Genomic DNA, 24,373 nt, shown 5'->3' on the forward strand with positions numbered 1-24,373 from the left:
TTAAACTAACTTACCCCACCTTCATCATCTATCTTAACAATGTCTTTCCACCAATGTGAGGCATACCGAGGCAAGCTTTCATTCTCCAAATGCAACAGATCACAAATCCTAGGGCCATACTTTTCTATCAATACATCTTTCCAAAGAGCTCCTTCATCTTGTAAAATTCTCCATCTCCATTTTGCCAAAAGACTTAAATTAACAAGCCTTATATCCCTAATTCCAAGGCCACCTTTCTCTTTTGGTTGACAAACCTTACCCGTTTTAACCCAATTAATCTTCCTACCTCCTCCCACTCCTCCCCAACCATATATATATATATATATATATATATAGCTTCATTTAGTTAACAAACTTAATGTTCACCTCAGAGGAATGCTAACAACACATATTTTAACACACACTTTTCAAAGCACTCTCTTTGATTGGTAAAAATTCACACGGGTCCCGCCAAATCATGTAGGTCATATATAAATTTGGTGGGTCCCATGTGAATTTTAATCAATCAAAGAGAGTGTGTTGAAAAAATGTGTGTTAGAATGTGTGTTGCTAGCATTTCTCGTTCACCTTAAGTTCAATTCATTTGATTCGTGAATCAAGTTCAACAAGTAAGCCAATAAAAGTAGGTTCACTTGATAAAGAGTTGAGACGTTATCCCACGCAAAGATGTGGTTCAAATCCCATTGTCGGCTTGAGATTATCTTTAGTAGGTAATTTATAAAGCGATCTTGGCTTGAGACAAACTCTAACCCTAATGAACTCTTGGAGCCCAACTCACTTAAATATTTATTGTAAAAAATATTAACAGTTTAATTGTTGAGTCAACGAGTTTCAATCTATGTTTACTCGGTTCATTGTCGACCATATCCATTACCATCATTACATTAATTTTTTTACCTACCTAATTATTTTACCTACCTAATTAACCCAACTAACCTATATCCTTCCTCTTCCTTTCCAACAAAATTACCTATATCTCACGCCACGTCAAAAATACTATTCATCTTCGTTTTTTTTCAAAGATTTCATTTTTCTTCCATTTTTTCAGCTCCTTTTTCTTCAAATTCTTAACATTTTCAATACATTCTTTAATTTATAATCCGATCAATGAACACAATTTCTTGGTGTGAAATGTGAATAACTTTTAGCATTAAATTCATCTTCTTTTTTGAAATTAAGCGTTGAAATTAGCGTAAGGGTTTGAATTTTGAATGGAACGTCGCGTTGGGAATAAGTTTCGTGTTGGTCGTAAGATCGGTAGTGGCTCATTCGGAGAGATCTATTTAGGTTGCTCTGTTTTTCTCTCTCTTATGATTTTGTTTGGTTTTTTGTTTTTTTTTTTTTTATGTTTCTTGTTTTATTGATCATGTTGGTGTTTTTTGTTTTGAATTGCAGGTACTAACATTGTAACTAATGAAGATGTTGCAATTAAACTTGTAAGTGATGTTTATTAATTGTTTTTTGTTGTTGCTTCATTTGTTTGTTGAATTTGAACTATGAAGAAAAGGGGTAATTTGTTAGATTTTTGTATTGGCATTTAGTTGTTTATTGTTTAGCTATGGTTGATGCAAAACAGGGTTTAGGAAAAGTGGTTGATCTAGTGTAAACCAAATTGATGTATATGCAATCAATGTTAGTGTATATATAAGAAGCCTTCTGACACGGCGGAACTATTCTCATCCACGGTGGAGCAAGTTCTCTGGTGAGATTAGAGTAGACTCAATAGGAGAGTCGGTGGAAAAGTGGTGAAAATGTGACTTGTTCTCGTTGTGACGCGAAGCCACCTTTATATAAAGGATCCCGGCTGTAACTGACTCCATGAAACCCACCGTGGAAGGCAGGAGTTCGTTAGAGATCTTATCGACAGTCATGATTGATGGAACCATGCTCCTATGGTATAAGGACCACATGAAGTTTTCTGTCATGCCTCAAGTGGGGCGAGGATTATAGGTTATTGGACCGGGCTGTCTGGAACAGTGGTTAAATCAACGTTGTTAAACAGCGGCGCTATAGCGCTATTGCATAGCGGAATTTGAGCACATTGCTATTGTTCTGTGATTACGCTATTTAGTACAAATTATTGTGAAATAGCGGTGTTATAACAATGTTGTCTAGCGGAATTTGAAATTACCACTATTATTTGTGATCCACAATTGACAACACTGGGTTAAATGTGAAGAGAATATTTGAAATGGGTAGAGGGATTTATGTTTCAAAAAGTTAATGTAAAAGTGAGTTGACCAAAAACTTTGAGTCTAAAAATCACATGTGGAGATAAAAACTACTGATTCTAGCTTCAAGTTAGAATCAATTTTAGAGGCAAAATCAATTCTACCCGAGAACATCGGAACATGACAAAACCAATTTTGTCTCCAGAACTCTATAGCGCCCTGTGTTGTCAAATGGCGGATACCGGTGGCAAATTTTTGGAAAACCAGTATGGCCAATTTGTGAAGGAAATGGTGGTGCTATACATCAAACAGCATGTCGGATTTTTGGCTTTCTGCCATCAGCCATTGGTAGCATTGATAGCGCCGACACTTCTGATTGAAGGCGTGTTTGGTGTCCAAAACAGATCCATGTGTGTGATTCACAAGCAATTTTATTATTTTCTCAAATAATTACCAGTGCCAAGGTGTCGTGTACGGTGCCTGTGTCAGCGCTTCATAGTTTCTATTCTTGCCATCTTTGACCGTATCTTTGCTGAGCTTGTTGCACTTTCTTATCTTTTGGGGAATGTGACAGGGTTATACATATATCTGATCAATATTTTCAAGCATTAAAAAAAAAGGTTGTTTCTTTTAAAAACCCTTTTGTTGTGAGTGAGGACTTTCTGTTTATGCAGTATTAGTAGGTTTGAAATGATTAATGATGTGTTTGTCTGCCATTGTTCAGAATAGAACTAGCACTTTGTGGTATTGTTCTTCTTGTTTCAACATTTCAGAGCTAGTTGAATCTAAGTTCAATTATTTTGACTGTAAAAAAGAAGTGGACCAGTGTAAATTTTATGTGGCATTGAATGGAAATGCTTCTTACTTGTTGCGTTGTTCCTGACACCATACTGACTGAGAAAAACAAGTATTTGTTTGTGCATAATATTTTCGATCCAACAATTAATTAATTATTACCTCTATGACATGCAGACTGTAGAATACATACATAATCAAGTATTACCTCTATGACATGCATGGCTCTAAGCCTCTAACATGTTTCAAAGAGGTCATTCATATGGAAGTGAAATTTTTCCTTTTACTATTTCACCTTAAAATGCTTGTGCGTGTAATATGCAACTGCTTTTTGCAAGATAAAAGAAGAGTTTCAGTTCCCAGATATTTGAAACATACCATGCATATTACAATTAATCAAGTCTCCTCAGAAAAATATTGGCATATTCCTTTCTATTCAAAATTCTTATATGTTAATCTCAGAGTCTATGGTTGGGTATTGGATTGGAAGAAATGACATGATTATTTAATCCTGTAATTAATAATCTTTCTCCTCCCTTCCTGAACCAAAGAAAATAAACTTTTGTTAACATGTGACCCGAGTTTCTCTAATTTATTCATTATTTAATCACTTAAAGGTTTACCATATGTGTAGAAAGTAGACATGAAAATAACTATTTTTTATAGTTGAAAACGAAGCGGTCGTCAGTTGCCATTAATAGAAGTAACAGAACCAGTTTCTAACAAAATAATGTATGCTTCATTGGAAAATTTGATGATTAGACTGCAATGCTAGTCTTTGAAAAGATCCTTATATGTGAAATGAATCATCTGTCAAATCATATACTTATTGCTCCGCAAAATTATTAAAATTGAGTAACATCTATTCCTGATATATTCTCTACTCTGTACTTGAACTTTGCTGGTAATTTTGGGCATTGTTTTTCTGTAGCTAGTTACTAGATTCTGGATGTCTCTTAGTGCTAGAGATCTGACTTTGTTGTTACTTTTTGCTTCCTGTTCTTTGCTGCTCTTTTTAATCAGGAAAATGTCAGGACAAAGAATCCTCAGTTGCTGTATGAGTCCAAGTTGTACAGAATGCTGCAAGGAGAGCGTAATGGCCGTTTTCATAAGCATATAACTTTTTTTTATTTTTTATTCCACTTTTTGCAACATACCCTGCTTTTGAATAATTGGTCTTATTTGTAACTTATAAATAGCTCTAACTCAAGTTTTATCTTGGCAGCTGGGATTCCAAATATTAAATGGTTTGGAGTGGAGGGAGATTACAATGTTCTAGTAATGGATCTGCTTGGACCTAGTCTTGAAGAGATGTTTAACTTCTGTAGTAGAAAGCTCTCGCTAAAGACAGTTCTCATGCTTGCTGAGCAAATGGTAGGTCCTATTTATACAATGATTTTTTTTTACTAAATACTCAGCCTACCATTGAACTAATAGTAAGTTAAAAAACTTTTATCCTTCTGTTTTTTTGCCTATGCCAGATCAAACGTGTTGAGTTTGTTCATTCTAAATCGCTTCTCCACCGGGATATTAAACCAGATAATTTCCTCATGGGCTTGGGAAAGCGGGAAAACCAGGTGGCTAAGTTGTTTACGTGGCCTTCTAATGTATTGTATATTCATGTTCATATATTAGGCATTTATTATATATTGGTTTATATGTAGGTTTACTGTATTGATTTTGGTTTAGCGAAGAAATATAGAGATAGTTCGACCCATCAACACATTCCTTACAGGTATGATGATTTAGTTGGTTTGTGAATGCCTTAGTAAACTAGGCTATTCCTAATTGTTAGACCTTGATGGCATAGTGGAATTGATATGCTCAATTTGAAATAATTTCGTCCAATATAGCTGTAACATTTTAATTTATCATAATACTTTTATTTTATTTTAATCTTCATATCGAAAAAATCTTAGCAATGTATATACATGAGGGACGGTTTATATGTATGATTTTTTTATTATGTAATTCAAAGTTTGCGTTATAAAACATTTTTTTGTCAGTATTATCGTGAGTAGATTAACCAATCATGCTTTGCTTGTCTATTGTTGTTTTGATCGCCCACTCAATGTCTGTTTTTGACTAGTATGATGATGCTCTGAATGTCAGTCTATTCATTAGACGATACTTTAGAAGGGTTTGGAGGCTGGCAGTTGCAATGGCTAGAGATTTGAAGGAAGCTTTAAAACCTTTGACAATCTTCACCTTACAAATAGATTTTGTGGGGTTAAGTTAGACACAAAATCTAAGTTGTATAAAATCTCCTCATACAAAGTGATGAATAAGTAGTAGGAGACCTAAATCTTGAATTCAAGCTGGGCGGATTTAAGTGGAGCGATCCTTTAGGAGTTATGTGGAATGTTAAAGCTCCTTTTGACTTATAAAGAAAACTATATTGAAAAAGACTAATGAGGCTTTGAGGTATTGAATTTTGGAGGATAAAGGGATAAAAGAGATAAAGATAAGATTGAAAAATATGAGCATGTTCTGTTGACTGCAAGAAAAGATAAGATTTTGAATGAATGTTTTGGAGAGAAAGTTAGAACATCTATTTGCCACAGTTATCAATAGCGTGGTATAGCAGCGTATAGCTGCCTCCGGTGACTAGTTTTTCAAACGGGAGTTGTTGCTTTTATGCTATTGTATTTACTATCACTAAAATAAAAAATACCATTTTGGATCTTATTGACACAATTTTTGTAAATATCAAATAGAGGTAGTCAAATCGCTAGAGGTAGACCTATAAAAACTATAAGAGATTAAGAAATACCTAGAGATTAATAAGTTGAATAAATATATGATATATGAGAGGACATTATGGCGTTGATTGTGGGATAAGGCCTGATTGTTGTTGTTTTATAGGCCGGTGATATAAGAACTATATCAAAATTAACCATGTGTAGAATGCTTACGGCATTTCTATTTCATCAAAACTTTGTTTTTCAGGACAAATTGTGATTCTTCTCGGTGATATTTCATCCATATTTAGACCCTAATTTTATATAGCCTAGTTTGGCTGCTGTTGTTTTAGTATTAATTTATTGTGAATGTAACTTGTAATGTATTTCATTTTGAAACAACAGGGAAAATAAAAATTTGACTGGAACTGCAAGATATGCTAGCATGAATACCCACCTTGGCATTGGTATATACGATCTCTTGATACTTACTTAGCATTGCTTAATGTGCATCAAAGTGGTATTATCTAACATATTTTTGTTGCTTGATTCTATTTTTCCGATCATTACTATAGAGCAAAGTCGAAGAGATGATTTAGAGTCTGTTGGTTATGTCTTGATGTACTTCCTCAGGGGAAGGTGATTATTACTGTCAACCTTGCATTGTTGTCAACCTTGCATTGTTTTCTTCTAGTGCTTTGTTGAAACCCATTGGATTGATTTTCATTTTATATGCAGTCTTCCTTGGCAAGGGCTTCAAGCACGAACCAAGAGAGAAAAGTACGAGAAAATCAGTGAAAAGAAGGTTTCTACTTCGATTGAGGTGGGTAGGTTTGATATAATTGGCCTTTGAATACGTAATATGCACTATATCTTAAATTGTACCAATGCCTTGTTATGTATTCCAGGCCTTGTGTCGAGGTTATCCAACAGAGTTTGCATCATACTTCCATTATTGCCGGTCATTAAGGTTTGATGATAGGCCAGATTATGCATACCTCAAAAGAATATTTCGAGACCTGTTTATTCGTGAAGGTTTGAAACTATTCTCATAAAAAAACACCTCTTTGGTGTCAATCTTCGAGTTTATTTTATATATGCTTGCAGGATTTGCTCTTCAATCTATTGCTGCAAATTGATTCATTATCATATTGGCATTTGAACAGGGTTCCAGTCTGATTACATCTTTGATTGGACAATCTTGAAGTATCAGCAATCACAGCTAATCACTCCTCCAGCACGTGCTATCGTAAGTGGTTTTCTCTATATTTTTTTCTCGTTTGAGATCTTTTCCATTAGCAATGGGTAGAATTCTCATGCCTGTGTTTTAGGGGCTTAATGCTGGAACTAGTTCTGGAATCCCTCCTGCTATGGCTAATGCTAATAGACACACAGGTAATTTCTTTGTTGTTTCTGTTTCCTTTTTGACATTAAATTTAGTTTGGTCAGTATAATACGTGTGTGGATGCTTTCTTTGGCAAATTTAAGTCATGTTATGTTTAGGTTACCGTGGTTTAAACCTGTCTTTATCTATCTTGCATGCACCAATATTATTTAGCTTTATTAAATTTATTTGGGAAGAATGACTAAGGACTCGTTTTCTTTTCCAATTCCCTCAGTTTTCTTCTACAATTTTTGAAAACAGATCTAGTATATTTCAAAATTTTGAAAATGTCAACATTTTTCTCATTATTTCTGAAAATGCATTATTTTTAAAATGAACATACATTAGTCTTTCATGTCGTTTGATATTGTTATTCACTAAACTATTCTATCATCTTCTTGTTTGATATTTTCAATGAACATAAATTTAAAAAAATGAAAACTTAGAATATTATTAGAAAGTAAAAGGGGCTTAATTTTTTGTCTCCTATTTGTTGCTATTGCTCTGATGTTGTCTTTATTTTTCATGGCCATTTACTTTCCATTCTATGTGTTCATTTTCACTTCAACTAATAAACATAAAATAATACAGATCCAAGATTGTACTCAGCATTTTCTTTTACAATTTTCTATAACAGATCTAGCAATTTTAGAAATTTTGAAATGTCAAAACATTGTTTTCATTGTTCTTGAAAATGCTTTCTTCCTAGCTCGTCTTCCACCTTTTCTGTCACAATTGTTCACGATAAGAGTCTTCCATCTCCTTGTTAGCCTATTTAAAATGAATACTGAAAATATTTTTAGAAAGTAAACAGAGTCTTTCTAATAGGTTTTATGTATTTTTTGCCATATTGAGCTTTTGGGCTTTCTGGTTCTACTTTTTTTCCCATAATCTTACAGGAAGGGAAGAAGGGCGTCATTCTGGTATGGTTTCAGTAAACTCTTCGAGGCGAAGAATGTCGGGACCCATTTTAAATTCTGTAAATATTTCAAACCAGAAAAATCCCGGTCCTAGTGATGCTGCTATGGTAAGATCTTTTGCAAATTTCCTTCAGTTTCCTTTTAAAAAATTACAAAATAATTTGATGTGTTGTGTCAAATCATGCAGTTATCAAGTGCCAATGTCTTGGGCGAGTCGAGTGGATCAAGGCGACTTCATGGTAGCAGTAGCCGCAATGCATTTGGCGGTGCTGATTCAAATTTTCGTGCTCGTGCTACTGAAGATATCAATGGAAAAGCCATCATACATTCAAGTGGACAAAGAATTTCACAAAGTGGACCTTTAGATCCAAGGAGAGTAACATCTTCTAGAAATAGTTCTCATATCAAGAATTATGAAACTGCACTCAAGGGCATCGAGGGTTTGAAATTAAAAAATGTCGATTCCCATCAATAATTTCTTCCCATTTTATCTTGTACATATAAAATTTGGGTTAACATGCTCTGCAACAGTTGCTAGTGACCTGCGAAAGAGACGCGAGTCAGAACGCAGAACTTTCGGCTTTTATTGTCGACTCATATTCTCATGATGATAAAGCCGATAAGGGAATGAGAAGGAAGTAACTTAAATCAGAGATTGTTGATGTAAAGCTTAGATCTACATTGGCACACTTATTTTTTTTGGCGGGAACCTTAAATTTTTGAACATTTTTTTCTGTGAGCAACTATTACTAGATGCTTCTAGTGTTATGTTGATCATAGTTTTATAAAATCACATTTGTTTTTACTCATTTTATCACATTTAAAAGCTGCTATCAAATACAAGCAAAAATTGTAACTTAGCCATTATACTCTTTCTTTTTCTTTTAATATTACACAAATTATTATTTTTCTTTAGTTTTCGTTTTTTATGTCACAATAAAAGTGTATCATTTACATTTTAAAGTACTGGTAGAAGTTTTTCATTTTATTTATATGTTTGCAATTTATGTATATAGTTGACTGTTACTTACAAAGAAATTGACTAATATGGTTATTAGACCATCTACAATGGGGAGTCCTTTCCCCTATTTAGCACCACATGCTAAATAGGCACTCCCATTGTGACACTAATTAATACGGTGCTTATAAAGATGAGTGCTTTTATAGGCACTCTCTCCTATTACTCATGAGTCTCACATGTACAATTAATTCTATTTTTTTCTCTATTCAATTGTTGTATTATTTTAATATTAAAAAATAAATTATATTATTAGTTGCAAGAGTAATATTTAATTGATCAACATTAAATTTTCAACAAAACTTATTTTAAAACAACAAATAATTTACCCATCTGAATGGACCAAAAACAAAAACATACAGTGAATGGATTTAAACAAAACAACAAATAATTTACCATAATTTATTTTATTTTGTTTTTTCAAGTTTTAACTTTTTTTATAATTTATAATTAAATTACTTCAATATTTTAAAATTATATAATTATGAATGAATATATAAATTATTGTTAAAATTTAATGATATACAATTATTGTAGGGATCCAATTAATAATTATTTTGAGGTGCTGGGTTGGAGAGATTTAGTGCTTATTAAGTATTAATTATAAAACGAATGACGTGTACAGTCGGGATCCGTTTAAGCACCCAAATTGAGTGCTGCATTGTGGATGGTATTAATTGCAGTCAAATTTTTAAATAAAGTTATTAATGAATTTAATGAATTTTATCATGAGAAGCACTTTCTTCGGTCTTAAATATTAGGAAATAGTACATGTACTTTTTTTCTTCTTATATTTAAGATCTTATTCTTAGGGAGTGCTTAATTGTAGGAAGGTTCTTCACAAATTATTATACGCCTCTGTTTTAAAGGATTAGGGAATAATTATTTATTTTACGGAAAACATGTGTTTCGATTGGTCGTGCCTACAATTTTTGCATTATTTACCTTACACTTAGGTATATTTCACTCTTATTAAAATAAAAAAAAATTCTAATAAAAATTTTAAGTGAGTAAGGTCTTAGAGTTAACCGGTCAAGACAAATCTCATAACTCGAAGAGTGATGAGTCCTTCAAAGAGGTTCTTACATCTATATTGGGAGTTGAACACATCCTTATCAGATATGGATCAAACTTCGTAATAATTGGATCAACTTTTATTATCTCGGTAATGTAGTTTTTGATCAATATTATCTTTTTTTTTTTTATCAATAGTTAGTTATGTAGTTAGTGACTTCATTTTAAGTCTAATTAATATGTAGGTTGGTAAACTATTTGAATTTTTTTAAATAGGTTCTTAAACAGGTTCACCAATGTGATGGCAAACCTCATGCTCAAAGAACGTTTATGCATATACTTACATATCATCTATCAAAGAGGTCCTCATATATATGAATGCTTGAGTAAAAAAAAAATTACTTTGTGAAAAATAAAAATAAAATAATAATAATAATAATAATAACAACAACAACAACAACTAGCAAAAAGACGGGCACTCACGTGTCCGTCTTTTCGCTCTTTTTATTACGCTAAAATTTAAAAATTATTAACTGTGTTTTATTTATGAAATTTTGATTTGAATTAAAACTAAAAATATAAATGTTTGTTGATTTCAAGGTATAACAAACCAAACTAATCATGATTATTTATTTTAATGACACCAACAATATAACAAAAAAAAATCTAAAATCATTTTTTAGTGACACCAACAACACAACGATCATTATTATAGAAAAAGTTGTGTAAGAGTATAATTGGGATAGTGAAAAAGTGATTATAAATATATTCATTTAGTTTGTTACACTTTTTAAATGATAAAGGGAAAAAAACCACACATATATATACATTCATATCTTGTTTGTTACATTTTTTTAATATTTAAATTTATTCTTATCTATTTGTTACATGTGTTATTTGTATTCAAAATTGAGGGCATTTTTGGAAAGAGAAAAAGTCAGTCCAAAAGAGCTGAAAGAGGTTGTATTCTTTATATATAGTATAGATAATAATAATAATAATAATAATAATAATAATAATAATAATAATAATAATAATAATAATAATAATAATAATAATAATAATAATAATAATAATAATAAATCCGTCAAAAATAATAATAATAATAATAATAATAATAATAATAATAATAATAATAATAATAATGCATACATATTGTAATAATAATAATAATAATAATAATAATAATAATAATAATAATAATAATAATAATAATAATAATAATAATAATAATGCATACATATTGTAATTTTGACTATGAAATAAAAGAAATAACAAAAGTGTAATAATAATAATAGTATAATACAAATAAAGTATGTTGATTAACATTTACAGAAAAAAAAAATATTGAATACCATTAACACATTTTTTTATTTTTCAATAGTCTCTTTAGTGTATTAAATTTTTTCAAAGGTCTTTAATGTTTTTCCTTCATCTCTATCTTATAGATAATATATAATGAACATGTTTATTAATCATGCTTCTCACAAAAAATAAAAACATAAGTTGAAATACTATGCAATGACTTTTTCCATTTATCAATCCTTTCTTAGCTTGATTTTGTGCATTGCTTTGATTCTCCCTTCAGGTAACCTAAAAATTTCTATTCAGTTTCATTTTTAATATAAAATTTACCATCAATAAATCAAAAAATAATACGAATTCTTCTTGTGTATTCTTATTCTAATGATTCAAATATTAAAATAAAAACTTAAGTTGTTATATGTGTATGACTCAACAACATTTATCATATGAATTTGTCATTTTCATAAATTTGAAAAATAAAATGTTAGCTAGATCAAAGTTCAAAAATAATTTATTTTGGTGATTGTGTAGTTCTTGTCTATTGCATAAAAAACTATGAAATAGTAAATTTTGTTCTGTTGACCATCTAGATTTAATGATTTAACTTATTTTGCTGGCTGCAGGATTAACAATTGGGTCAACTTCAAAATTTCATTGCATAGAGCCATGTGTGAATTTCTCAAATTGCCGCCAAGTAACATTGTAAAAACAAGGGCTATGAAAGAGGTGGCACGTGTGTAACCAGAAAAAAAAGAGGTGGCACGGGTTAGGTTAGGTTGTGTTGTTGTGCTTGAAGCCCCCTAAATTACAATGAAGTTATGAGTTTGAGAGAATAGTGTGTAAAATCTTGAATTTGTAACATAATAAAAAAAGAAAATAAAAAGTAAAATATAATGAATATGTTGGAGGTATTGATTCTTTGCATTAAAATAAAAAATTTGCTTTTCTAACATTCAATTTTTTAAAAAAACACATCAAAATGACGTAAATACCTCCGGTGGTAGTTAACTGCTGCAGCACCAACGATAATTAACTATTGTTGGGAGAGCTGCAGTTAATTACCGTTGCGTTTTGCCTTTCTTCAAATATTGACAGATATGTTGTTTTTTTAAGCCCGTAAATGTGCATTTTGTAGAATATATTATGTTCATTTATTCATTCACAATACTTAATGTTAATATTTTAAAAAGCATTCCCTGCATTTTTTAAAAGCATTCATTTGCTAAATTTTTAAATGACATTTGGTGCTTTTTAACACCATTGTTTGTTGAAAATTGTTTTTTCTAATCATTCTCATTTACCATATTTATTCATTCAATCATTCTCAATACCTTTTAGAAAGATCAATTCAATTCATACACAAGTACAAGTACACAAAATCAATTCCAAAACAATAGAATACGACAAATTTATTTAGTTTTAAACAAAGTGTTGTGTTACATTTCATTATCCATAAGGGTGTTGTATTGTTTGCTCAAAATGTTGGCATTAAAGTGTGTTATACTTAGTGTAAAAACTTCCAAATCCTTTGCAAAACTCAAAAATGATGAAAACACAACACATGTATTCTACCAAATCAAGTATGCATGTTTTCACATCGAATTCCTTCATATGAGATAAGTAGCGACGAACACGAATGCATTCCAATATATTCATTTGAACTTAATCATATTGCACTGTCAATTGACAAGTTTCAATTGACAGAGGATCACGATCAAGCTCAAAACAACATCTTAAAAATCCTGTGCAGTATGAAGGAATTGAAACTTGTGCATTCATCTCAAAACTTTTTTTTTTCCACAGTTGAAAAGTAGCATTCCTTTTACATTGTTTATAACGACAGGTATACCAAATTTGAGAGGAAATAAAATTCGAGTCCATGCAATTATATTTGACTAGTTCTGTTTGAGTTAAACGCCGCATGAATTAGAACAATTAAACACACACGGAGAGAGATAAATCACATGTTCCATCATAGAACAATAAAATTTAATATAACATAGTTTCTCATGAGCTTTTGAATGAGAATTTTATATCAAATCAGAAACTGATAATATTAGTAGGCAGTAGCCATAGTAGTAAAGGAATCAAATGAACGCCCACTTTTATTAAATTGCTTTTTTCAATTATTTTCCCCCTTCATGCTATGCAATAACTTCTCTAAAATGCCAGTCACAACAAAAAATATCATCCCTACATCTGACATACCAGCACATGTTATGCAATAATTTCTCTCAAATGCAAGTCACAACCAAAAAATGCAATTTTAAATCTCTCAAATATGACAAGAGAAGTGGGAGATTTCGTGGAGTCGTTTATGTTTCAATGATCAACTAAACTAGATATGCGTACTCATGCAATTCGAAATATGTTTTCCACAAGGATAGGTAAGTATGGTACCCTTATCTAAGTACTCATTCATGAAATTTAAACATGGTTGCAGGAAATTTAAGTTTCATTATTCAAAGTTGCTTATGCCTCAATTATTCAAAGTTAAAACTTCCATAAATCATCTACAGCTAAACCATATAGGCAATTACAGCTTATGCCTCAATTATCCGAAACCTGTTAGTTTTTTTTTTTTTTTTACTTTAGCACGTAACATTGTTAATGTGCTGCTTTCAAAATTGCTTGCATATTGCTGAAGTGCCAAAGCAATTCAGTTAAATAAATACATAGATGAACTAACTTCAAAAGGCCGAAGCAAATCACATGGAAATGCTTAAACTCATATGAACAACTGTCATAGCAGATGATAATCACTAGAGATAACATTGAGCAACATATGTACATCGATTTAGCTCAGCGGAAGGAAAAGCTCATCCACATAACTGTAATGATGTAATGCTACCTCAGTCAATTTCACCTTTCCTATTCATCAAGTCATGATAGTATAGTAGTACACACATAGGTTGACCAAGAATACAAAATATGAACCAAAAAATCATATTTCCAACCTGGCATGAAGAAAAAAAGAATTAAAAACCAATAAATCAACTTGAAGATAATATATATGTAATAGATTAAATTCTTAAATAGGACAATTTAAAGACATACCATTGAGTTTCTGTATTTATTTTGCAGGTAATTAGTGATCAAGACCAAAGGAACCTATAATGAGCGCAAAAACATTCATCATTATCATGTCAACTGAATCTAAAATACAGATTATATCACATTTATCAACAACTGAGACCGGACAAATTGTGTAGTAACATTTTCATTCAGTTGGCTGTAGAAAAATAGAAACTATCACTTCAGATTTTCATTTCCAGTAAGGGCGAAAGTTCATTCAGTTGGCTGTAGAAGAATATGGCACTAAGCCTTTACCTGGAACATAATTCCAATAAAAGCCCACAACTTGAACATGCGGCAAGGAACAGCAATGCATAGCTACACTCAAATGAAAGAAAATTTATGAGCAAAATTTTAAACAATCAAACAAAAATAAACGCAAAAGGGGACGCAATCGATGGGGAAATAGACAGAGATAAACCATGCACCTCATGGAACACGGCAGAAACCAGGAAAGCAGTCAAAGCAGCAGCACCCTGTATAGGATGAAAATCACAATCACACACACACAAAGAACTAAGAAAATAAAAGAGATCTATCTTTAACACATGCTAATCCAATCCAAATCAATGAGAAGCAATGATGTTATTAACAGGTAGCTTAATGCAAAGAGCCAAAAATTGAAGGACAGCAAGGTTAGCACACTGGTACAGATTCCAAATCCAAATTCATCTGAAGGAAAATACAAAGTTTGAATATTGTGTATCAGTTGAAAACTTTCCACCAATAACCAACCCTTCAATAAGGGATGAACAATTCATCTGAAGGAAAATACAAAGCAATGATGTTATACACGTAATGCATGAAAAGATAATTTATTTATTGTTACTATTTATGTAACATTATTATTTTTACAAATAATGTAACATTTTTATTCTTACTCCAAAAAATGTCAAATTATAAAAGTAATGCATGAAATTACTCTGAAGACAAACTTTTCATTTGTGTCTAAAATATGCTTTGAAAGTATCACACAGACAGAATATACTCAGCTAGATAGGAGGGTGCTTGATTACCTTGGGTATACCAAACCTTATGCAGGGAAAATACACGTGGCGAACCATCCATTTGTGCACAGGCTGTAACATGAAGAAATCCACTCAGTTGAATAGTGATGGATCTACAATTTGTTTTGTTTTTTTGTTGAAGGAACAAAATATTTTTAAAAATTTCTAATATGTTCTAAATCCGATTCCGGAACCATATACTCAGTAAATGCGGGAAAGGTAAGCCAGAAAGTCAGATGAAAAAAGAAACTTACTTTCTGGCTTAGATAACATGTTAAATCAGCCTAGATATCATCCTTTGACAGGGTACTGAGTATAGAGTATTGCATGTGTAAGACTAGGCCTTGTGTAGAGTTTCTAAAATATTCTAATCATGTTAGTTTCTAGAATATTCCAACTCTGTTGTGATTCCTGTTAAATAATGTCAGATCATTAGGAGTTACAATTCTGTTAAGGCTAGTTAGCGGCTTGCAAGGCAAGCTGCAACTCATGTATTGTAACCTAACAAATAATTCAGAAAGTAATAATTTCTCTCAAATCTCAGGCTGATATCAAATATGAAATAAGTGCACAATAGTTTCATCCAAAAACTTAGAGCGGCATATCATTTTTGTAGAAGTAAGACTGAAAAGGAAACATACCATATTCCACATCCTCCAATACTGATGACAGCAGCAGCAGAAATGCATTCAACAAAAATGAGTCGTGGATTTTCTTCATGGAAATATTGTAACTAAAATCACCTAAGAACACACCAGGACAAAGAGCCTACCTCTTCAACCGTTTGGGCATTCCACCAATCTTTGTAGAACTCACGATCACCAAACCGGAGAAGCTCCGCAAGTATATTTAACCTATATTACAACGGTAGCTTTAAGGATCAAATGTTGTAAGAATTAATATGAAAAAACTATCAAAGAAAAGCTTTACTTTTAATATAATATACATAAATAAGACAGAGATCAAAACATAATAGGCAGCCCTTGTGCATGAATACAACTCTAAACTATTTCATAACAGTATAAATTTATAGATGACAAGAAACAAGAAATAAGAGTCGGAAAAAAAATAGCATGACATTCTCATAGGTCACGGCAAAAATACTCCAACTCCTCAATATAATAAAACTCTCTGTTTCATAAGTGTTGATAAATCAAGCAATAACAGACACATAAATGCACAATCCTTAGGACATTGCCAGGGAATCAGCTAGGTTTGGTGTCTGTTGTTAGTTCTGACATGGAACAATCTTCGTGGCAATGAACACAACAAACTATGGCAATTTAATTCTAATATGCTTTTAAAAAAAAAAAAAAGTTATATATGTGTTGAAACAAAACAAAGAGGAAATATATACCAAAGATGGAAAAAGCAGTAGAACATGCAGAGCCAGACATAAACATTTGGAACAGAAAGCTTCAGAACTCTCTCAATGGCATATAGAAGGTCTCCCTTCAAAGGATGTTGTGAATTCTGGACAATAGGATTCATATACTGCAAAAATTATTTAAATAAAATAATGTCATCACTCTGAATTTCTGCAGATAGTTGAATAAAAAATTGAAGGGGAAAAGGATCAAAATTACAAGTACATTTATTAACAGCTACTTCTTACTTGTTCTATTATAAATCCCATAACTCCTGTAAATATGACCAGCTTGAGAAGTTGTCGACAGACCCAACCCTTTCGAACCGAAGGTGTGCGAGGATAGCTTGGCTATAACATAAATTCATCACATAAGAAATAGAAGCGGAAATTACACGAGTAAAATCAATATCATAATTTTATCTCAGAACAAATTTATCACCAATCACTTGTTCAATTTATTGGGTTTTTGTCTTCCATGTATAGAGGGAGGAAAAGGAATACTCAGAATAATAAAATTATATTAATAATGATGTGAATATGTTGCAAAATCTTATAATTTGTCCTTTACAAAACCGGCTTGTAAGGTGAGGATAAAATCAATATCATAATTTTATCTCAGAACAAATTTATCACCAATCACTTGTTCAATTTATTGGGTTTTTGTCTTCCATGTATAGAGGGAGGAAAAGGAATACTCAGAATAATAAAATTATATTAATAATGATGTGAATATGTTGCAAAATCTTAACATGCTCACTCACACCCAGGACTGGTCGCTTGGGGCGTGACCTGAGTGGTCCAACAGAGGTAACCTGATAGCAGGTGGCCCAACCGGATCTTAGATAGGCTTTGATACCATTATTTTGGTGAACTTGTAAGGTTAGTACTACCCGCCACTTATAAACACATTTTCAGACCTCATCTCGTCCAGTGTGGGACTCTTAACACAAGACAAAACAATAACCCATGTTTATACTAGAACTGTGATCCTAATCCTGTGGAAAAAAACTCTAATCCTTATTAAATAAAGAATAAATCATGAAAATAAGGAAATTTAAAACACAATATAATGGTTGTGAGATATTCTTAAATATTTTATGATAAAGTGATGATTTGATGAGATATTTTGGAGGTATTCTAGCACTTGACCTCAAGTGAAAGCATACTAATCTTCAAGCTTATTACAAAGGAAATCTTCTAAAGAGGGTAATATGTATGGACCTCACACAACACCATTTGGAAGTCAACATAGACAAAGTTGGGCCCGAGCCGCTTCAGAGAAGAGTAAAGCTTGATCATGTATGGCAAAAGAGATAAGAGCTAGGGAGAGACCACATTTAGCACAAGAGATGGAGCCAAATTGTACATGCAAATAAGCCGAGACCAATCACATTTGAGACAGAAGTAAGGGTTGTAACTAAGGGTTGTAACTACAGCTTAGATAGGAGAAGCCAAACTACATCTACCACAGCTGGGACAAAATGCATCAAAGATCAGGGTCAAAAAGCCAACAGAGGCTATAAAAGCTAAGCAGATGACCAAAAGGAGGACAGAATAGACAGTCAGACAAATTGATTTAAAGATCAGAGACAAGTTGAGGAAGCAGTACATAGAAAAAATCCGCCGATGAATAGAGAACTTGGGAGAAACAGTGTGCAACAGATTCTGACAGGACCTTACTCTAAAAACCTACACTCCAAACCAAAAATATAGCCATAAATAAGTCCGCATAACAGTGCCTTGTATGTGCTTTCATCAGAAAAAATAAATGCATGCAATGTCGGTAGAATATGAGAATCCAAAACGAGGCAACGATGACAATAATTTTACATGCAAGAATACATATATCAACACTTTAAGTTAAAAACTTTTGTTACCTGGTAGCATAATGTAGGAGCAACCATGAAGTATGCTAAACTCTTGAAGTTCACATTGTGTGGGTACTCCTCCATATTCAAAGTATCGGGCACTGTTTCTCCCTATACCACAGGTAACATGATTGAGTAAGGGGGAAAAACATAACTTTTATCAGACACTCATTTGAACAGATTATAACATAATATCACCATCCACCCAGCAAGAAGCCATGAACAGAGGATTGGAAATGGAAGCAGAATGGATTTTACTATAACAATTAGAATACTAGAATCACAGACTACAGTGTAATCATGCAGGACTTTATTGTTCAAAAACTAAACACCACATAGAACGTATAACATAACCTCTTATATTTACCAAAATAGTAATCACTACCTTTTCATTTGAAACAGCAAGCGCTCTCATATCATAGGTTGTATGTGCATATGACACCAATTTTAACCACACTATGCAAGTCAATAGCATTAACGTGGAACCAGATAAAAAAGCAGAATCGCACCTGCACAGCAAGGCCATGGATCCATAAGATATCTTCACTATACCAATTCCCACGAAATGACCAAGAAGAAACTTTTATTATAGATATTATATCCATCATAAGGCAAATCAATGTTTAAAATAAATGCCACAGATGTGGTCAACTTTTATGCTCAAGAAACACAGGAATTTACTTTGATCAAATAATCAGTGAAGAGCTTGCAAGTGTTTCATGAATGTCTGTCAAATGCCTTTATCACATGACATAAATATCTATGAAGAAGCAACAAAATTGTTCCCAATTGTCTGCTCCCTAGACATTACCTTCTGTGTTTCTAATAATATTAATTTCAAATATAATTTAACTTCTACATTATACGAACCAAACACTAAAATGAGGTTCCTCAAACAGCTTTGAAACTTTTCTAATATGATGCAAAAATAATGTTCAAACATTCCTTCCTAGATAATGACATAATTTCATGACTAAAACACAATCATCAAATGAAGCTTATATATGATACATGAATGAACAATTGTCTGAATAGTCCAGATAGAAGTCGAGGAGTCGACTTTTAAGTCTATACTGACCTGAGGATAACTAAAACTGGATAGATGATCGCAACAGTTGTAATTACAATATGAAGTAGAACAATAACCTGCAACATTCAAATCAATATTCCAATGTATGTCAAATATTGAAAATCACATGACTAAAAATATCGTACCGCAATTAATTATGCTCTAAAACTGTTGTTACTTGCACAACAATCAAGGAACATAAGTGATTACAAGACACTTATTTTCCCCATAAAATGAAATATAATAAAAGCTTACTTGGGAAATCACTTACTGGTTCAGAAATACGTTTTTGTTGGGCCAACTTTTCGACTACAAAGGCAGCAAGTGGAAATATTGCAAGACTAAGACTGTGAAATAATCATAAACATTACAAAATGTCAAATAACAGTATAAATATATTCTTAAAGAGGATCATCAAACCCATTACCAACACATGAAGAGGGGCCAATCTCTCAGCGATTTTGAACTAAACCAAAAGCCAGATCGAATCAACCATCCATACTGCCAAACATAAAATTACATTTAAAAATATAAAATTTAGAAAAATCAAACCGCTTAAACAGATAAAAAAGCATTTTTTACAAGTTGGAAATTTAAATTTTGCAGATAGATAGACAAACAAACCTTCATCAGATTTTCAATAATAAGCCTACTATTCACTGCAACAAGCACCACAATACAGAGATTGAACAGTCCTGCATGACTCTGTAATTCATTGATTAGTAAATTAGTAATAACTAGTTATTCATAAAACAACAATTACAGAAGATGCCAAAACAACTAAGCAAGCCCCTATAAGAAGGAAGAAAAAAAAATGTAGTTTTGACAAACTCAAAAGTATCATTTCATTTACTTAAACACATAAGTTAATCAAGAAATTTTATTAATCAAAGGAACATTAATGACCATTTTACAACTTTGTACCATAAAATTATGAGGCTATGCTCTTACTACTAAGCTAGCACCACAATTGTAAATTAATCAAGTAATCAAACAGCAGCATAACATACTGTATAAAATAGAAACATGTAGCATGCAATCAAGAGTGAAACAAAAATCTACATAAAATAAAATAAAAAAATATTTTTTGATAGAAGAAAATATACATTTTAAAATCACATGTTATTTTATAATATAATATAATATAATAAAAATACCTTATAATTTTCTCAACTCCAAAACCATGCCAACTCAATGATATTTCTAACGAGGTTTGAAACAACGCCTCAGACGCAAACACCCGACATGACACTAACGACTAACGACACAGATAAAAATTTCACAAAATGACATAATTAAATGTAATTACAAGCATCGGTCACCGATGCCAACATGCACCTTCGATGAAAGTGTAGCACAAAGAACATGTATTAAAACTTTTAATACTATTATCATTGGGAGCCCCTAATATGGACCTCTTTTCTAAGGGTCCACCCATGATCCTCACAAATTGACCGGCAATAGTGAGTACACTTCGTTTCCAATTTACATGTTACTATCACTTTTCCATTTTTGCCCTCCATTTCTTCATTTCACGTTGTACACTCTCTCCTCCCCTGTTGTTAAAAACAGTTTCCTCCTTTCCTTCATTGATTTCTTCGTTAAAAACCAGAGAGATGGTTTAAGATATCTAGATTAAAAAAATTAGGAGGTTTTGAACCCTTGGTCAGTCGCGGCCTTCAATGTCACCGCCATATCCTCCGGTCACTTTACCCACTCCGATTCCGGAACCACCTGTTTATGACATTTTCTCTGCATAACTCCCAAGGACGTGTCTTCTAACCAGAGAAAACAAGCCATTGATTTTGTTTTATTCTGGTCTACGAACTCGGTTCTAGATTTGCTACAAAGTCGATTATCTTGAAGATGTTGACAGTGAGCGTGAAGGCGTTTGTGCTTCTATTTCTCAAACACAGATTGAAAACAAGACGTTTCATGTTTATGGTCTATTTTAAATGGTAGCTTTGCAATGGAATCTCTACTTCAGAGGGTTCCATTTATTCTTAAAGAGAATGAGGATTGGGAACCATCATTTTGGATGACAAATTGAATTTGAATTTAATTGTAGCAAGAATGTCGAATTGAAATTGTAGAAGTAATGAGTAATTTGAAATTGTAAGAATGATGAATGAGAATGAGGATTATGAATTTGTTGAGAATTGAATCATTCATTGTTTTCTGATTGCAAAAACTCCCCAATAAAAAGGAGGAGGAGGGTGTACAATATGAAATGAGTGGGGAAACAGAAAGTGATTTGTACCCACTATTGCCGGTCAATTTGTGAGGACCATGGTTGGACCCTTAAAAAAGAGGTCCATATTAGAGGCTCCCATTATCATTTACTATTTATATTAAAAAATATTAAAAAACGGTTAATATCAGCAATAAAACTCGATTAGTTACATTAACAAATTTGGTTTATCGTTAATTAAGTGGATTACGAAGCACGAAACGAGCCATGCAAAACTGAAATCAAGAACTTCAAAACCAACCTGTCTAAAAATATTGCCGGAGCTAAGAGGACTTTCTTTGCTTCTCCGGTGAGCGGGAACTGAAGGACGATAAGTGAATTTGAAATCGGCAGTAACATTTTCATTTTCACGATCAGTGATGACGTCATTACCACCATTCTTCTTAACCGCATCATCATCATCATCAACAATTCCTTCTGCATGATCCATTTTTCGATCTTTAACCTCTTCTTCGTTGTTGATCTTACCGTTCAACGAATCATCGGAGGCGGAATCTCGAACCGCATCTGCAGCTGCACTTTCCGCGTCGAAGAGACCACCGGCGGTTGATGTGGCGCTCGGTCGTCGTCGGAGTGAAGAGCGTTTGAGATCTGTGTCGGTTTCGATGGTTGTTATGGTGGCGGTGGCGGTGGTTTCCGGTGCATCGGAAATTGCCATAGTAAACTGAATTAACAGACTTAGAAAAAGTGGTTTATTTATATTTATAGAGAGAGAAAGAGAGAGGAATCAGAAATGATTCGAAACGAGGTAATTAAGATTAATCAAAGCTCTAATCCAAAAAAATAAAAAATAATTAATTTTATAATGACGGTAATTAAGCTGAATTAAATGGGTGTTGTATTGAGTTGTGGCGCTTGTGCGAGGTGTGAGGACGAAGCAGTGGCATACGTCGGTATAAATGTAAAAAATAAATAATAAATAATATCTTTAGTTAAAGCCTTTAAAAAAAAAATATCTGTAGTTAGAAAAAGAAAAAAAAAAGTGAAAAATATATTGATAAAGACAGAGGAACTGAGCAGAAACTTTGGAATATGTCTTGGCACTGTATTTTATTTTATATTTTGTCTTTTTGTTTAGGGGTGTGTGTGAATTGTGATTGTTTGTTAGTGATTGGAGTATTTTATAAAGTAGAAGGTGGTACCAATAAATGTTTTGAAGTTGGTAGTCACTAAATATAAGTTAAAAAAATTGTCTTTAAATATAAAAAAAAAATTAATTATAAGATACATTTAATACTTCTTTTTCAAATAAACCTCTAATTAATATTATTAATTTTTTGAAATATGAAAAACAAGATAAACTATGTACATATTAAGGTAGTATTGATACATGAAATAGACACACTAACTACATTATAATATCTTTTGAAAAACAACAAAAGTTATTTATATTTAAGGACGGATGTAGAAATAAAATTTAGTAAATTTGTAACAAACATATAGGTATATGCATTTTTATGATTTTACTCCTAGGAATCTACAAATATAACTTGAAACAAACACACAATTTATTTAACATGATATAAGAGTCGAATCAAAGATGTTAATGTGAGAATTTGACTAAAAATTCACATTAAATGTGATGATGAATATTGAATTTGTAGTACGGTTTCATAAATTTACAAATTGTTGTATTTATACTCATTTGGGTCACATTAATGAGTAAATATTTTTTTTTCAAATTTATTAAATAGCTAATATATTTAGAATATATTATAGTCCACATACACAAGTTATTCAATCAACCTAAAAATAAAAAGCAATTTGTTTATTAATATGACCAATGGGTTGAGTGTGTGGATACGTTGAGGAAATGGGGTTGGAAGGTTCCTCCATGGGAGTGAAGAAATTACGCGGAGGAATAGCTTTACATGGAACGCGTTAATAGAAGAGTAGTAGCCACGGTCATATTATTGTGAAGGGAAGCTATAAATATTTTCTTACGTCATCGACATATAAATACGCAAAGGCTACAGATTTCAAAGTCCAACCTCTATATTATGTCTCACCATTGGTTGCATTTGGTCCTTTATTAATTACTTCATCCGTTTCAAAATGAGTGTCGTTTTAGATGTTTGCACACATATTAAAAAAATGCAATGATTAAGAGAAAGAGAATGGTTATTTTACCAAATTATCCTTATTAACTATTGGTTAGTTTTAAAAGTAATACTTTAGAAGTAGTGTGCAGAGTATTAATTGGAGGATACAATTGAAAAGAAAAAGTTATTATTGCATTGGAAACTGAAAGCGACACTCATTTTAAAACAATTTTTTTTGGCTAAAGCGACACTCATTTTGAAACGGAGGGAGTAACATTATGACTCCATGCCTATTTACTCCATACAATAAATTACTACAATAATTAAGAAAGTTAAAAGGTAATAAATAATTAAGAAAGTTAAAAGGTACACAAATTTGTTAAAAAGTTACTATTTTCGTTCTC

General features: G+C 32.0%; 2 protein-coding genes and 1 long non-coding RNA gene across 4 annotated transcripts; 2 read left to right on the top strand and 1 right to left on the bottom strand.

The window, feature by feature from the left end:
• The first annotated feature begins 1,002 nt into the window (after positions 1-1,002).
• LOC146945899 (casein kinase 1-like protein 1) lies at positions 1,003-8,914 on the top strand. Its single transcript, XM_085744179.1, has 14 exons — positions 1,003-1,287; positions 1,396-1,436; positions 3,990-4,059; positions 4,192-4,340; positions 4,448-4,543; positions 4,631-4,701; positions 6,053-6,114; positions 6,223-6,286; positions 6,386-6,470; positions 6,556-6,682; positions 6,814-6,896; positions 6,979-7,042; positions 7,931-8,058; positions 8,139-8,914. Exons 1-14 carry the CDS (start codon positions 1,212-1,214, stop codon positions 8,424-8,426), a joined length of 1,404 nt encoding a protein of 467 aa, XP_085600305.1. The 5' UTR covers positions 1,003-1,211; the 3' UTR covers positions 8,427-8,914.
• A 2,555-nt stretch (positions 8,915-11,469) lies between these two features.
• LOC146945900 (uncharacterized) lies at positions 11,470-12,203 on the top strand. The gene is made up of 2 exons (XR_015026542.1): positions 11,470-11,571; positions 11,912-12,203. It is a non-coding gene; the product is annotated as an uncharacterized LOC146945900 (long non-coding RNA).
• Positions 12,204-13,725: 1,522 nt separating this feature from the next.
• On the bottom strand, positions 13,726-22,598 carry LOC146945901 (diacylglycerol O-acyltransferase 1C-like). Of its 2 annotated transcripts, XR_015026543.1 has the most exons (17): positions 22,169-22,598; positions 20,301-20,381; positions 20,104-20,177; positions 19,948-20,023; positions 19,686-19,753; positions 18,993-19,116; positions 18,617-18,718; positions 16,986-17,087; positions 16,728-16,864; positions 16,143-16,224; positions 16,012-16,032; positions 15,625-15,781; positions 15,380-15,442; positions 14,792-14,839; positions 14,619-14,681; positions 14,346-14,399; positions 13,726-14,245 (listed from the first exon to the last, which is right to left on the bottom strand). XR_015026543.1 is itself a non-coding variant. In XM_085744180.1 (16 exons), the coding sequence occupies exons 1-16, from the start codon at positions 22,583-22,585 to the stop codon at positions 14,141-14,143; spliced, it is 1,617 nt and encodes a 538-aa protein (XP_085600306.1). In that variant the 5' UTR covers positions 22,586-22,598; the 3' UTR covers positions 13,726-14,140. The 2 variants fall into 2 exon arrangements, 1 of the variants encoding a protein (XP_085600306.1); XM_085744180.1 differs by lacking the exon at positions 15,625-15,781.
• Between the last annotated feature and the right edge of the window lie 1,775 nt (positions 22,599-24,373).

This window comes from Medicago sativa, chromosome 2 (genome assembly GCF_051527215.1).
Source record: "Medicago sativa cultivar Bolivia chromosome 2, Bolivia_mono, whole genome shotgun sequence".
Taxonomy (NCBI): Eukaryota; Viridiplantae; Streptophyta; class Magnoliopsida; order Fabales; family Fabaceae; genus Medicago; species Medicago sativa.

Excerpts from the sequence above, each read along its gene's own strand:
- LOC146945899 (XM_085744179.1), top strand. The coding sequence starts at position 1,212 with ATGGAACGTCGCGTTGGGAATAAGTTTCGTGTTGGTCGTAAGATCGGT. Across the intron at positions 4,060-4,191 it reads CAGAATGCTGCAAGGAGAGC|CTGGGATTCCAAATATTAAA; the intron begins GTAATGGCCGTT and ends TTATCTTGGCAG. Across the intron at positions 4,341-4,447 it reads TCATGCTTGCTGAGCAAATG|ATCAAACGTGTTGAGTTTGT; the intron begins GTAGGTCCTATT and ends TGCCTATGCCAG.
- LOC146945901 (XM_085744180.1), bottom strand. The coding sequence starts at position 22,585 with ATGGCAATTTCCGATGCACCGGAAACCACCGCCACCGCCACCATAACA. Across the intron at positions 19,117-19,685 it reads CCAGTTTTAGTTATCCTCAG|GTGCGATTCTGCTTTTTTAT; the intron begins GTCAGTATAGAC and ends CTTGCTGTGCAG. Across the intron at positions 17,088-18,616 it reads CTCCTACATTATGCTACCAG|CCAAGCTATCCTCGCACACC; the intron begins GTAACAAAAGTT and ends TTTATGTTATAG.